Below are 17,057 nucleotides of genomic sequence, written 5' to 3'. Positions count from 1 at the left end.
GGAAAAAACTTTTCTGCATGGAACTACAGAACAAAAACTCTTGGCAAGGGAATAAGGCTTATTCTCTTGAACAGAAAGGGTTTTTTTCCCTTTAGTCTTTTGAGGAAAGGAGATTTTTTCCCCCTCTTTGTCAGTCACTTAGAAAAATTACTACAAATGCCGCTGAAGAACAGCATCGAGATGAGAGCAGATGGCTTAAAACTCTCTGCAAGGGACGATGGGCAAAAAAAATCTGAACGTATTCATTTTACCATGATGCTGCTCTTTGGGATGCCAGTTTTTTAAGGTAAAGCAGAAAGGATGAGACTTGTCAGCTGACATTGAAAAGCCTCAGGGATTTTTTTAGAAAAAAAGTCAAATAGAATAGTAGCTGTCCAGGGCTGTATGTGGCTTATGGGATGCCAATTGGACACGCCTCTTTAGGCGTTGAAAATAGTCTCTCAGCATCACCAACAGGACATTGCTGAAGTATTTTCAGATTTTGAAACAAAAAGCAACATTATTTGTTAAGACACACTTAATGGAATGTGATTATTGTAGATAAATCTGCCTTTAAAATCATATGGCAAAATTAGGTAATGAAGTGACACACACACACATTTGTCTCTCTCTGTGTGTATGTATAGCTATATGTGTATGTATATATGTGTGTGTGTGTGTGTATACATATACATATACATATACATACATACATACATACATACATACATACATACATACATACATATATATATATATATATATATATATATATATAGGTCTTCGCTTATTCGGGTTTTCTCCCGTGTAAAATTGGAAGTGTCTTGGCGACGTTTCAACGAAATCCCATTCGTCATCAACAGGCTGGGTGCTTACAGCTTCGTATTTCTAGGAGAAATGTATGATCGCAGCTGTTTCTTCCTTTTAACTGCTAGTGGGGGTTTGAACTGATTGGTTGGGAGCTTGGCTGTGTTCTGATTAGTTGGGGGTTTGGCTGTGCTCTAATTGGATGGTGGGGTTGGCTGTGCTCTAATTGGATGGTGGGGTTGGCTGTGCTCTGATTGGCTGAGGGTGTGTTCTGTTGGGGGGAGCTTGGTTGTGCTCAAGTTGGTCTGAGATGCAGGGGGATTTGAATTGGTGAGTTGCATTGCTGTTGTTTGGCTTTGCGTTCGTGGTCGTGCTACATCTTTATGGTGGGTGTCAGTCTGTTGCATGTATGGATTGGAGGGGTTTGAAATGGCTAATAATACAGCTGCGGTCTGGCTTCTGGTCCGTGGTCGTGCTTCATTATCGGTGTGGGTTTGAGTTTGCTTTCTGTATGGATGTGTGGTGGTGACATGCTGTGTGGCACTCGTGAGTGTGGGTCTTGCATCATTCTTCATGTTAGGGACTCGTTTGTCGATAAGGGCGGGTTTCCAAATGGCTGGTAGGCGGGAGGTATCATCTCGTTTGTTCATGCTGTGTGGGCGTTTTTCTATCTCGATGACTTCTCTGATTATTCTGTTGCTAAAGTGTTCAGTTTTGGCGATAGTTCTGGTATTTTTAAAATCAATTTTATGTTCTGTGGCTTTAAGGTGCTGGACCAGGGAAGAAGTTGGTTCCTCTTTTTTGATTGAGTTCTTATGTTCTTCAATGCGTGCACTTATTCTTCTGTTGGTTGTCCGATGTATGTGGTGCTGCAGGCGGTGCATAGGATTTCATATACTCTTTGATTTTCTAACTCAATTTTGTCTTTGGGGTTTCTTAGGATGGTGGATATTTTTCTGTTTGTGCAGAATACTGTCTTGATGTTGTGTTTGTGGAGGATCTTGCTGATTCTGTCTGTGGTACCTTTTATATATGGGAGGATGGCTTTGCCGTTTTCTTGTTCTCTGTCTTGGATTTTAGTGGGGGTTTCTTTATGGATTAGTTTGGTAATCTTATTTCTTTGGAATCCATTGAATGTTAGTACATTAGTGAGAGTGTATAGTTCGGTTTTTATATATATATGTTTTCTGAGGTTTTCGCGGGTGTTTGTATGTAGGTCTTTGGTTATTCAGGTTTTCTCCCGCGTAAAATTAGAAGTGTCTTGGTGACGTTTCGATGAAGTCTCATTCGTCATCTTCAGGCTTCAGCTTCATGCTTCTAGGAGCAATGTGTGATCGCAGCTGTTTCTTCCTTTTAACTGCTAGTGGGGGTTTGAACTGATTGGGTGGGAGCTTGGCTGTGTTCTGATTGGATGGGTTTTTTTGTGCTCTGATTGGCTGGGGGTGTGTCCTGTTTGGGTGGGGGCTTGGTTGTGTTCAGATTAGTCTGAGTTGCAGGGGGATTTGAGCTGGTGCATTGCTGTTGTTTGGCTTTGTGTTCGTGGTCGTGCTACATCTTGATGGTGGGTGTCAGTCTGCTGCATGTATGGATTGGAGGGGTTTGAAATGGCTAATGTTGCAGCTGCGGTTTGGCTTCTGGTCCTTGATTGTGCTTCATCATCGGTATGTGTTTGAGTCTGCTTTCTGGGTGGATGTGTGGTGGTGACATCCTATGTGGCCCTTGTGAGTGTGGGCCTGGTGTCATTCCTCGTGTTAGGGACACGTTTGTCAATAAGGGCAGGTTTCCAAATGGCGGGTTTGCTTTCATAGGAAAAAAAATGAAGGCAATGATGAGGATTTTCCAACAACAGCAAGGATTAAAATTGTCAAAGCAATGGGTTTTTTTTTTTAACAGTAGTAATGTACTGCTGTGAAAGCTGGACACTGAAAAAAAGAAAGACAATGAATTATGGATCCGGGGATAGTTACTAAGACTGTGAATCAATTCTAGAAGGAATAAAGATTGACTGCTCCTTTGAGGAAAGTGAACAGCAAGCACGTACTTTGGTTCAGAAGAGTGGATAATGGAGTAGAAAAACAACACTCAGCAAGGAATGGAAGAATGGAAAGGTAACTTATACGGTGGGTAATCAGGATCAGGGATATCATAGGAAGATCCTTGCAAGATTGCAGATTCAGAATATGTCAAGGTGGTAGGCATATGCAGTGGCCACGCAGAATTCCATTATTATTTTGAGGGGTTTGGTGACATATTTTGATTTCTCCTTCATATTAAGAAAAGTCTAGAAGTTTAGATTTTATTCTGAGTTAACCTGTCTGTTTTTTTAAACTCTTATTTACTGAATAAAAGAGAACGGATAGGAGGGAAGGAGAGTGTCTTTACATAGCTGCAAACCTGTGAAACTCATATGCCATTCAGTCAAAGCCAGGTCTCATGACCTTAAAAGGGCCAGAAAGTCATGGTATCCTAGTTTTTATCAAAACCTGGAATTGTTGTTGTTTGTAGGTACCCTCTGCACAAAACCTAGCACTGGGTACTGTGGAAATTGGAGTTCTCTGCTCTCATGTTTAAGGAGCTCTTGACAGCTTATTAGAGATTTTGATTTCATCTTGTTTGGTATATATGCTTTTTACGCAGTGGTGGGCTGCTGCTGGTTCAGACCGGTTCAGGTGAACTGGTAGTTCCAACCAGGTTGGGCCTGCCCACCCACCCTGATGCTATCATGTCCTAAATAATTGCTGGTTTCTTGATGCCGTGCACATGTGCACGCTCACATTTTTGGTTCTGGGCGAACCAGTTGTTACAACTGGCAGCAGCCCACCCCTATTTTTATGTTATGCTTTTAAATTCTTAAAAATCTCTTTATTCGCAGGTGCCCTTATTGTCTCTGGATCCAAAATAACCAACTGATGGGGTACTTGATCACTGTCTTGACTCTTGGCAAAACAGCACACTGCATTGAGCCACTGAAGTTTGAACCTGATTTGATGGTACCTAAATATTACTCACAAGCCATATCTCTGCCAAGGAAATTCCGTGCATTCTCCTAGTGCTACTTTCTCTCTAAAGATAAGACAAATATATCACAGGGATTTTCCCATTTTAATGCAGATAGTAAGAGCTTTTATGATCCCCTCTCCTTTTGCAGAAACTAACTGCATGCACCTGTGGATGATTTGTCCCCTACCTGTAGGCAAGGAGTTCTTCTGGCTCACAGAATTCTTTGGAGTTCCAGGAATACTGCTTGGTCGCTCCCAAGTAGTCTCTGTTAAAAATAGTAATAATATCAGTATCAATAGTCACAATCACTAATAGGTGCACATAAGGCCTTTGTTTTCTACTCCACTTCTATACAACCACACATAACGGATCTTATAAATGCCAATCGTCACCAGACAAAAGTGTTAATTCATGAAGAAATGGGCTCTTTCATATAGTGTTCAATGCCAGTTCTTTCAGAGAAAATGGTATTCATTAAGATCCCTTTAGGCAGTCTTCCCACTTAAAGGAGGAAGTTGCTCTACAAGCTCAACAGCCTACTGTGATTCTAGTCAGTTATGTGTCAGATTGAAACACCCTACACGTCTAGACTGTGGGAGTCAGAAAAGCTGGAAGAATACACCTCAATGCCTACAAATCCACAGACTGGGATTGTTTATATCTGTTATTATATTAGCCAACCACTACCGTTTTCTACAATATGTCAACACTCATTAGAACTGAACTATCAAACTGCCTTGAAATATGTAAAGGAAATAGCATAGGTAGAGTGCATTTCCTATGCAACTGAAGAATCACAATTATGATGTCAACAGGCTTTCCTTTAGAAAATAAGGGTGGTCTGTGCCTAGCTGTTTAGCAGCAATCATGTCCCCTTTCACTGATGTATGGTTTTTTTTTCCTACTTCAAATCAAGCATTTTTTGCTGAGTGCAAAAATGTCTCTTTATTTAGCTACTGGAACATGAAAACATCATCTATTTCATCATGCATTTCATAACATCTGGGCTGAACAGGGATGGAAACAAAGTGTTAAGGAATCACTGCAGCTGTTTCCAAATAATAATTGCAGACAACATCTCTGACTGTAGATGGTGCTATCACTTTGAATTAGCCAGAGACTGCAGCTCCACCTTCCAGGTTATTTCTGCAGATCAGGAATTGCTGCAAGTAGAGATGATTTAAAGCATCTACTACAGTGTTTGTATTGAGAAGCTGTGTGCTTACTTTCTAAGAGCCAAACAGGTAGTATTCAAAGAAGGGAGCAAATCTACATCTAAAATCTACATGTGAAAATGCTGCCAAAAAAAAAAAAAAGTAGGGAGGAAAAGCTTGGAAGAAAGGGCACTGATAAGCCAACACACATAATAATTGATTACAGACTACTGAAAAAATAGAGTTATGTACCAGCAAGATTTGGTGAATGATGGCCAATGAAATTATCAAAAACTGTAAATCAAATATCTGCGTAGTTTAATACTACACCAGGCCAGCAAAATACTATGCTGACTTGTTCTTTTCCTATTATTTTTTTTAGATTTCCAGTTATTGTTTTCTCAATCTTCCTTTTTCTTTGGACACTGATGGATTTGTGCTAATTTCTGATCTGTGTAGCCTGCATAACCAGCTTAGTTCCTGCTTTGCAATCTATCTTGTGGCATTATAATATCAGGTTTTGTGTGTCTCACTGGTTTCACATACTAGTAAACTATAAACATTCAGAATGTCTTTCTGCCAGATCACACTATGTTCACATGAAAAATGGACAAGTATCACTCACTGATTGCATGATTTGTTTTGCTTCTATTGCAACAATAACACAGTTTTCTGTACACTGTTTTGCAACTGAATTCCCTCCAAATATCCTGTCACGTATCATAAACACCATCTCCTGGTCCGCAGTACATAAACGTGAATAAGAGGGCATTAAAAACACAAGAAAGACATCAGTATTAGCTATTGAATACCGTTTTCTAAGCCTGCTGCTACCTTTTAAAAAGTATAAAAGATAAAATCCTTTTTATGCAGATTTTAATACACATCCTACTTCTTCAGAACAATATATTTTAACTGGAAAATCTAAAATTTCATGAAGCAATTCCACAACTCTGCCTGCTAAGACCTTTTGACTACTGTAGAGATGACAAAGCATCAATATGAATCATGACACCTGTAAATATACTGCACAGTGGCACTGCCACTTACATATTGTCCTTTATCTTAAGTGATAAACAAAAGATGTGATAACACTTACAGCATAACTAAATCAAAGCTACCATAAACACAGCCTCCCCGAAGAAAAGGTCTATATGGAAATACCTTACGTGATTATTCACATGTTCTCATGCTTGGGGTTTCTTTTCTTTCCAAATTATGTTTGTGGTTGATGGATCATATAATCATCCCTCGTGAATCATTACATTTTAGTACACTGCAATTAGTAAGCAGACCTCTGGTTCACATGAAAAAAATCCACACTTTTCATTTGTTTGCAGTGATTCAGATTATGAATCCATTCGCCCAGTTAATGTATGAAGATAGACCATGATTCCTATAGCCATAGTGTAAATGGATGCAAAAGCTGAATTATGGATGTGTTAATGGATAAACTTGTTGCTTTTCCAACATACTGTAAAAATATTTACAGATCCCTCACATCCTGGACATAAACTGTTTCAACCCCTACCCTCAAAACGAGCTATAGAGCACTGCACACCAGAACAACTAGACACAAGAACAGTTTCTTCCCGAAGGCCATCACTCTGATTACCAGGCTGAAGGTAATCAACAACTGGTAGATGACCTGAATGAGTTTTACTGCAGGTTTGAATGGAAACTACAGCCACCTATCTCCACAACCCCCATCTCAGACACACCAACAACAGCCAAGCCTCCTACAACTGACCCCATTTCATTGGGTTCACAACTCCTAGTGATCACAGAAAAGGAAGTGCAGGACCTATTTCACAGACAAAAGCCAGGAAAAGCTCCAGGCCCAGACAAGATAACTCCTTCTTGCTTAAAAGTCTGTGCTGACCAATTGGCCCCCATCTTCACCCATATTTTCAATAAATCACTAGAGATGTGTTATGTTCCTTCGTGCTTCAAACGCTCTACCATCATCCCAGTGCGGAAGAAGCCCACCATCAAAGAACTGAATGACTACAGACCAGTTGCTTTAACATCTGTAGTCATGAAAACCTTTGAAAGGCTAGTGCTTTCCTACCTGAAAACCATCACGGATCCGCTGTTAGACCCCTTGCAATTTGCATACCGAGCAAATAGATCAACAGATGATGCTGTTAATATGGCTCTGCACTACATCCTACAACATCTTGAGTCTCCAAAGACCTGTGCAAGGGTCCTTTTTGTAGACTTTAGTTCAGCATTCAATACCATCATTCCAGACATTCTTCTAACTAAGCTAAACCAGCTACAGGTACCGGAACAGACTTGTAAGTGGATCACAAGCTTCCTAACAAACAGGAAGCAGCAGGTGAAGCTAAGCAAGATCACATCAAATACCTGTACAATTAGCACAGGGGCCCCCCAAGGCTGTGTGCTCTCCCCACTTCTCTTCTCTCTGTATACCAATGACTGCATCTCCAATGATCCATCTGTTAAGCTACTGAAGTTCGCAGATGACACAACAGTGATTGGTCTCATTCGAGACAATGACGAATCCGCATATAGACAAGAGGTCGAACGACTAGCCTTGTGGTGCAACCAAAACAATCTGGAACTGAACACACACAAAACCATAGAAATGGTGGTAGACTTTAGGAAGACCCTTCCATACTTCCACCTCTCACAATACTAGACAACACAGTATCAACAGTAGAAACCTTTAAATTTCTAGGTTCTATCATATCGCAAGATCTAAAATGGACAGCTAACATCAAAAACATCAATAAAAAGGACAACAAAGAATGTTCTTTCTGCGCCAACTCAGAAAGCTCAAACTGCCCAAGGAGCTGCTGATCCAATTCTACAGAGGAATTATTGAGTCTGTCATTTGCACCTCTATAACTGTCTGGTTCGGTTCTGCAACCCAACAAGAAAAACACAGACTTCAGAGGATAATTAGAACTGCAGAAAAATAATTGCTACCAACCTGCCTTCCATTGAGGACCTGTATACTGCACGAATCAAGAAGAGGCCGTGAAAATATTTACAGACCCTCGCATCCTGGACATAAACTGTTTCAACTCCTACCCTCAAAACGACGCTATAGAGCACTGCACACCAGAACAACTAGACACAAGAACAGTTTTTCCGAAGGCCATCATTCTGCTAAACAAATAATTCCTCAACACTGTCAGACTATTTACTGAATCTGCACTACTATTAATCGTTTCATAGTTCCCATCACCAATCTCTTTCCACTTATGACTGTATGACTATAACTTGTTGCTGGCAATCCTTATGATTTATATTGATATATTGACCATCAATTGTGTTGTAAATGTTGTACCTTGATGAACGTATCTTTTCTTTTATGTACACTGAGAGCATATGCACCAAGACAAATTCCTTGTGTGTCCAATCACACTTGGCCAATAAAATTCTATTCTATTCTATTCTATTCTATTCTATTCTATTCTATTCTATTCTATTCTATTCTATTCTATTCTATTCTATTCTATTCTATTCTATTCCATTCCATTCCATTCCATTCCATTCTATTCTATACTGGCTGAGAATTCTATGAAGTGTAATACAATACACTTGTATTACTGAGGTTGCCAAGTAGTGGAAGATTGTATTATATTATATATTTTGTTTGAATGCAGCTGTTTCCCTTATAATATTTGTTTTATTCTTAACACTTATAACAACAATAGAAATATATATGGGAAGATATAGGTAGGAAATACAGGATATAGAAAAGCTAACTGATCTACCACCATCTGCGTTATTTCTAGGGCTATTCATTCAAGGCTTTCAAAAGAAGTGCTTTGCAATGGGGAGGAGCACGTACAAAACACCTTTTCTCCAATCATAAAAGAAGTTGCAAATCCCAGTTGCTTCAGAAGCTTCCCTGGCTCTCCCCACATGTATGTATATGCACAGCCCTAGTTTTCAGTACTAGTCATTCAGCAGCCAAACATCCATCATTTTAGTCAAACATCCATCATTTGGAGCTCTGTTAACTGAACACTCTTTAAAAAAAAAAGCATTGCCGCCAGTGATGCAAAAATATTCTTGGCTTAACCATTCAAGTGCAAATTATTAGCCTCTGCAGGTTAAACATAAAATAAAACAGCACCAAAGGCAAACAATTAGCAAGTGTAATATTATTAATGCTAAAATTTGCTTGGCATTCCATTTCCTGTTTAACTGTCTGAGTTAGCAGCTTTTATTTTAGACTTGTTTGGAATGTCTGCAGTGTGTTGAGATGGTAATAGTGAGTCACAATAGGTTATTGCAATGCAGAATCCACAGTGCAAAATACAAGTACTTGATTAAAATGTGGAAGCATTAGCATGATTTGCGATTTGAAGATGGAAAGAAAAACACTGAATAAGTAGTATTCAAGGAGCCCGAAAAATCAATAAATTCTGTCTCTGAAATCTTAACTTATCCTGAACTGTCTGCTGAAATCTCCACATTCTTCTATTTTCTGCTATTGCTATTTCTGCTATTGTCCCTTAATTGGAGAATATTAAAATATATCTAGCTATTTTAGGATTAGGATGAGGAAAGAATTTTCATCCTTTCTTGGTAAAGTATTAATCTTACATGTATTTATACATTTACACATGAAGTGCTGATTGCACCTGATGTATTTGATGTTAATAAAATGGAATTTAGATATGAAAGAATAGATAGATAGTAGCTAGCTACCTAGCTAGCTAGCCCCATTCCAGCAGCTCCTTTCGTGATAAGAAAATAGATCATAAGTTTATGCCTTAAAAATGGTAATAATTGTTCTCCATGGGAAATTGTAAGGCTATAGCTTTTCAATTACTCCCAGGAAATATGTCCTTTTTTGATAAAGAAATATTCAGCCTTCCTGGATTCATAAGGAAAACCATGAGAGTTGCAAAGAAGTTAAATGCCACAGTGGTAGTGTGAGCTACAAACACTTCTACTATTGTTTTAACACCGAGGGAAGCTATTGGAAAAACTTTCTTGAGAAGTTAATTGTCTGAGAAAATACCCATCTCCACAGGAGAAAATGCTTTGAAAACTGAATAGAGTATACTACTTATATAACTCAAAATCTGGGGTCGTTCTGCACAAGAATAGTGAAAGAGCATAGGATAGCTCTTAGGAAGATCTGCCTTAAAATGGAATTATATAGGAAATAATCTAGCACCTGAAGGATGTTCTACTTTGTAGGGTACTTTTTGACCCTCAGGAATGTGAGAAGATAATTAGATTAGATTTAGATTTATTAGCCAACAAGAAGCAATCTTTTCGTATTTTTAAATTGGTTGCAAAATGAGAGTGACATTTACCCACTGTGAGAGTTTTTGCTAGAATAACTAACTGGAAGAGCATCAAATGCTTACAGGATGATAATCATTAGAGACTCAGGACTGATCTGCATTTTTTGCATGAAGAGATCACCTTACAGTTTAGGAAGGGCAGGAAATGATGATGCCATCTTCAGCTTGCTGTTGGGAAGGTGACTTACCAGTTCTTATTCTACACCAAAATCAATATTTCTTCCTTCTGTCACATATTAGGAAGCCAATCCACCTGTTGCACCTCATTCCTCTTCCAATGCCCCGGTCTCTACTGTAGCGACTTTGCCCTTCTCCGGGTCCCCACTCTACCTTGATGACCATTTCATATGAGCTGCCTGCTTTGAAAGAGTGGACTTTCTTTTTCAAGTTAAGTTGTGGAATGGTGACATGCTGGTTTTTTCTTAATTGGCTGAAAGTGAGAACTGTTAACAAAATAAAATAGCAAGAGCATTTAGATTTATATTCCCAGTGTTTTACAGCCGTCTCTAAGTGGTTTTACAGAGTCAGCATATTGACCCCAACAATCTGGGTCCTCAGTTTACCGACCTCGGAAGGATGGAAGGCTGAGTCAACCTTGAGACTCAGTGAGACTCGAACTGCCAAACTACAGGAAACTGGCAGTCAGCAGAAGTAGCCCACAGTACTGCATTCTAACCACTGCAACACCATAAAATGGGAAGGGACTTTGTAGGCTGTGTAGGCCTTGTGTTTTTCTAACATGATTGTGCTTGCTTTTCTAACATGAGTGGGAGCAGAAAGGGAAGCAAGGCAATCCATCAATTAAAAGCTGAGTTCAAGGTGGTTGGACAGAACATCTGGCCAGCAAAAGGGTGACCCAAATGGGTTGAAATCTGGAAAGGGATTTCAGAAGCTGGTTTTATTTCAGCTTAATTACAGAAGGCAAGCTGCTAAAGGCTGAAGTGAGAAAACCCACAGAAAAAAAAGAAAGAATTTATCTTCATTTTTATGATTATTGAAAAAAGTTAGAGATGAAGTAAAACATTTAAGTTGTAGCAATCAATGTCTTTGTCTATGTTAGAAAAGATGTGACAATTCAATCGATAAGGGTTCCCCACCCCAAGGATAAGTGGTGTATAAAAGAGTGAGCAGATAGAATAAACTTTCCTAAAGAAGTTTTGAGACCTTATTTAGATTCAGATAGTCCCATTACAAAAATAACAAAATCACATAAGGAATTGCTCAAATGATACCCCAGTAACAATGCAGTATGCATCCATGGGGGTGATGATAGTTTTTCAATATTTTTGCAAATTATGTCATGTGAATTTAATTACTACATAAATAAATCAAGCCAACACTGCTTATTTTTTTAAACCTTTCAGTATCGAATGCTGATCAATTCTTATTTTCTACAATCTGTCTGTGTGAATGTGTTTACGATTCAGATCTAGACCTATTAATTTTAATATAGTTGTTGCTTTAAAAGAATTCAGAAATAATTAACAGGAGCAAGCTCATTTCCTCTTCCTAACCTTAAGGAAATAAATCTTTGAAGGGAATTGTAGCACTTTTGTCCCTTCAGTAGTAACATCTTGTATTTTCATGCTTTTACAGAAAAATAATTCAGCCAAACATTCTGAATTTTACACATGAAAAGATAAACTATACTGGCACTGCTATCTAGCAGTTATGTAACCAATGATTCCATGTCAACCTGCAGTGTTACACTGCCGAATAATGGCAGCTACTAAAATAACAAGGCACTCCATATTACCGCAGTTAGAAGAATCTGGCTTTTTAAAGAAAAGGCTTGTCAACTACTGGCATATAGAATGATTTTGCACTAAATTGTTGTATTTAATTGACTTAGCAGCCAAACCCAAGTGAATTATTTTAGCTTGCTCCCGAGTGTTAGTAAATTTATTCAATATACAAGATGGCAAAATGCCATATAGCATGTGAAATGAGCACCTCCTGGAAAAGGGGATTATGTACGATGGAGTGGAGAAAAGTTTAATGGCAGAATAGTGGGAGGTGGTGGTGGGGGTCTCAAAAGAGACAGGTATGGAAAGTATCCAGATAACCATCCAGCAATTTTCATAGGAGAAATGCCATCTCTACAACATGGCAGAGGCATGATCTCATGTCCGATCTTTGTGCCATTTGTGTGTTGATGTTACCTGCACAGGAAAAAAGTGGCTTGAACTAATAACAGATTTAACAGTTTAACAGAGTTGGAAGGGACCTAATAGGTCATCCAGTCCAACCCCCTGCTCAAGCAGGAGACCCTATACCATTTCTGACAAATGGCAGTCCAATCTTTTCTTGAAAGTCTCAAGTGATGAAGCTCCCACAACTTCTGAAAGCAAGCTGTTCCATTGGTTGAATGTTCTCACTGTCAGAAAGTTCCTTCTCATTTCTAGGTTGAATCTCTCCTTGGTCAGTTTGCATCCATTATTCCTTGTCTGGCCTGCAGGTGCTTTGGAAAACCGCTTGATCCCATCCTCTCTGTGGCAGCCCCTCAAGTATTGGAAGATGGCTACCATGTCTCCCCTGGTCCTTCTCTTCACTAGACTAGCCATGCCCAGTTCCTGTAACCGTTCTTCATATGTTTTATTCTCCAGTCCCCTAATCACCCTGGTTGCTCTTATCTGCACTTTTTCTAGAGTCTCAACATCTTTTTTATAGTGTGGTGAGCAAAACTGGATGCAGTACTCTAGGTGTGGTCTTACTAGGGCTTTATAGAGTGGTATTAGTACCTCACTTGATCTTGATTGTATCCCTCTGTTAATGCAATTTAGGATTGTGTTGGCCAATTGTGATGCCATGCCCAACAAGTTGCAGATTTTGGTCTCCCACCTGCATGCCTATGTCATACTTTGAATATGAGGAGGACAACTACACTTGGCTAGCTATGCTGACATCATTAAGAATAGATCCTGTCTGTAAAGATATTCTCCACATAAAGGGAAATTTTGTTTGATTTTAAGATTCCTCTACATACTGAGACGTTTACATATATAGGCTTCATTTTGGTGATGGTAGCATAATTCAACTTCCACATCATATAACTAGTGAACATAAGAAAGAGTTGATCATGAAGAAAGGGGTTTTTCAGAAGTTGTCTTTTATCCCTATGAGGTTCATACTTAATAAAATGATTTTCATCATAATAATCCATGGCTGAAACAAAGCTCCTTTGGAAAAGTGGCAGATGAAACCTCCTCTCTCTACTGTGTCAGCTAGTTATAAGGTAACCTCACAATCTTTTCAGCAACTTTGTCTGCAGTTATTTAAAAATTTCACCCATTCATGGCTTCTTTTCTTCTCAGTGAATGTAACATGACTCACCTCAATTCACCAGAATTTATTTTAGGGAAAAAACCCTAATTAGATAAACTTGACATATGTGATAAGTATCAGTAATAAATAATATTAGTACTCCAGTAAGGTGCTACATGCTACATTCAATAAATACCAAAACATATGCACAATTATGAATACTGTTAAGTATAATCCATAAATTGTCTCCTGACAGTGATAAAACTGACAGAATAATTGATTGGCTGAAATTTAGTAGTTACATTGTTCACCTTAAATTACTTAATATAATAACAAGTCAAACAAACCTTCAACTCCCTATCCCCCACATTTTTTTAAAAAATCACCGTTTTATTCCTTCTTCTTTTTAGCAAGATATTGAAACTAATTAATTACATGATGTTGCATTAAATATACTTATGCACAGCAACGGCCTCCTCTAAATATTTATTAAATGCAAATAAATCATTATAAAAAGGAAAATCTCCCTATCTAGATTGGTTTAGTGTGTTGCTCTTATTATTTAAAATACAACTCCAGACTTTCAATCATGTTGCTTAACTGTTTACTTTGAACTTTTATACTACTATTTTTTTTTTTTTAAAAAATTGCAATTAGCTAACTTTGATGTACTCTCCCCAGCGTCAAATACGATGAAATGAGTTACACTGTAAAAAGAAGGAAGGAAGGAAGGAAGGAAGGAAGGAAGGAAGGAAGGAAGGAAGGAAGGAAGGAAGGAAGGAAGGAAGGATACAGTTATATACAAAACAATACCGTTTTTTCAAGTGGTTGGTTGAGATATGACAGGATGTGTCTCCTTGGAATCTTTAAGGGAGGCTCTAAAACATGTAGAAGCAATCCTGCTTCCCCCTTCCCACAACTGTGTCAGTCATGTTTCCACCAGTCAATTTTCTCCAGAGAAACCCTTCTGTATCCAGAGAGAAGACAAATGGTTTCTTCCATCATAATTTATGTAGGGTGGGTGTGTGGCTTAAAGTCTTTCCCCAGAATAAATGTTACTGATTTGTTAAGGCCATATCTTTATGGTGTCTGTCAGAGTTAAATAACAAAAGAATGTTGAAAAGGCACCAAAAGAGAAGAAGAAAGAAGAAGAAATGAACAGTGATGTCTGCAGAGGTTAATTTCAATTGCTGTTCTTTCTTACAACCCAAATCGTAATTCATAAAATAAAATCCAGTCGTAATCTGCATCTAGCCTTCATTATTCCCTGGCTTGCTCCCTTATCTTTAACCCAGATGTAATAGGGCTTCTTTTCTCATTTAGCTTTCAGCCAGCCAAAAGTCCTGCTAAGAGACAAAAATAAAATGAAGTTTGCCAATCTCTTTGATAAAAATCTCACTTGATTGGGAAGGTCATGATTTATTACTGGGTTGGCATGCATTTTTGTGGTATGGAGAAGCGAAAATACAAGGGTACTTCAGAAGACACTTTTTAAGAGAGGCTTTATTACTAAATTGGGAAAGAATCAAGAAAGACAATTGAGGCATTCTCATATTCATTAATATTTAGAAAGGAACAAATTGTTAGATATAATGAACTGTTAAATGAAAAGGGTGAATTAAAAACAATTCAGGATCTAGAAATACAAGGTATAAAGTTGAATTGGTCTTCATATTTGCAAATATGTTCTAGACATGATAAAGATGCTAAAACAGAAGGTTTCTATAATAACTTGACCAACTAGATAAAATTTTAACAGATACAGATGATAATTTAATTAGAAAGCTATATATTTATTTATTAGAGATTAAGTTAGAAGAAGAACAAGTGAAAGAGACTATGATTGCTTGGGGGGAAAACTTTGGGCATGGTATTGACTTAGAAATATGGCAGAAATTGTGGACACAAAATTATAAGATGACAATGTCTAGTGCATATAAAGAAAATTTGTATAAGATGTTTTACAGGTGGCACCTACCTCCGGCAAGAATAGCCAGGATGGGATTCCGCTTGGCGCCACCTTTCTCGCTGGGTGCTAATTTATGGCACTCCGCGCTGGATATTGTAAAAGCCAGTGTAAATAGCTTCGAACAGTTGTTCCTGACTTAATTTTCCCTCTCTGGTTGAGAGAGCAGGGGAAAGAGCAAGGGGGGAGAGAGGTAGCCTAGGGGCTTTGTTTTTGTTATTCAAAGTCCCGAACGGGTCGAATCCCTTTGAATTCCTTCTGCACTCCATTATCCAGCGCGTCTCTTGCAACAGCAGGAAAAGAGGAAGGTGTCCAAGTTCTGCTAACAATTGATTTCTTTTTGTGGATTTCTATAAGTAGGCAGAAGGAGCATGAGTGAACAATTATTGGTTTGCAAGTATTGTTGATTTCCTGACTTCCTCCTTTTTTAAAGAGAGAAAAATTATTATTTTTTCCTTCTCTTAAAATGGCGTTTTAGACTCTGCAAATAGATCAGCCTTGCTGCAAAATCGAAACTGAATGGAGACTTCATCATATTGTGTTGGATTCTGGATTGTTGGATTATATTACGTTGTTTAAGTATTTCATAAGGGGATTTTCAGTAAGAACTTTGCCATGAAGGTTTTTTCAGAAGAATGGATTCGTGACTTTATACAGGATTACACAGAAAGAATGTATTTAATTATTCAAAAATACGAACTCAAACAGGACTTAAATGCAATGGATGAGATACAAATAAAAATGGATAAATATGAAGATATGATCCTGAATAAACAAGTTGATGTAAAGAAGTTTCCTTTAAATAGTTTGGATGAAATGTCAGAATTTGTGCTACAGGAGGCTGTCTCCCGAACTGAAAAAATTTACAGGCTTAATGCTTTTCAAGAATTCTTTCTTTGGATTGATGGAATATATGGTAGTAATTTGTGGATTTTTGAACATAAGGATTTATTAGGCAATATTGTGACTGACTTTTCAAAAGGAGAAATGAAGGAAAGACAGAGATTAATGCATCAAAAAAAATGGCAAGAGACAAAAGTACTATCCTTTGAATTATTAACAGACAAAAATATTACTGTCCCTGAAAGACAAGTGAGGAAGATCTGGAAGAAATGGGTTGATTATATGTTTTATATCTATTACAAAAGACTAGGTATTTGGATTTATACTGGATTTTGACGAGGATGGACTAAATTTGAATAGCTACTGTAATTTTTGATATTGAAATTTTATAATGAGTTGTATTGTATTTTGAATAGAATAATTTTGAAAGAGTTTATGTAAGAAAGACCTGGGGGAAAAATTATATGGTTATAGAAGCTATAAGGGAGATATTCTTTGAATTGGATTGGATTTTTATGTTTTAGTTGGTTTTAAATACTTTAGGATTAATTTGTTTTATTGATTTACATATTTTGTTATTCTTAATTGTTAATTCTTTTATTTTTTATTTTTTTTTCTTGAAGGATTTTGGTTGTGTTAGGAGGAAGTCAGAGCTAGAGAGGGAAAATTGGTATAATAGTTTTGGGGGAAAATCTTCTTAGCATATGTTTGCTTTATTTTTATCTATACCTTGTGCTTCATCTG

General features: G+C 37.8%; 1 protein-coding gene across 5 annotated transcripts in view; it reads right to left on the bottom strand.

Annotated features, from left to right (window-relative positions):
* Positions 1-17,057, bottom strand: part of GAS7 (growth arrest specific 7) — a 173,491-nt gene that overhangs the window by 46,961 nt on the left and 109,473 nt on the right. For all 5 annotated transcript variants that reach the window (XM_058173192.1, XM_058173196.1, XM_058173194.1 and 2 more), the window contains exon 3: positions 3,974-4,051. In XM_058173192.1, the coding sequence (XP_058029175.1) occupies positions 3,974-4,051 (78 nt within the window). The remainder of the gene's footprint in view (positions 1-3,973; positions 4,052-17,057) is intronic.

The sequence above is a fragment of the Ahaetulla prasina genome, chromosome 2 (assembly GCF_028640845.1).
Source record: "Ahaetulla prasina isolate Xishuangbanna chromosome 2, ASM2864084v1, whole genome shotgun sequence".
NCBI lineage: Eukaryota > Metazoa > Chordata > Lepidosauria > Squamata > Colubridae > Ahaetulla > Ahaetulla prasina.
This window is presented reverse-complemented; position numbering and strand designations above follow the sequence as displayed.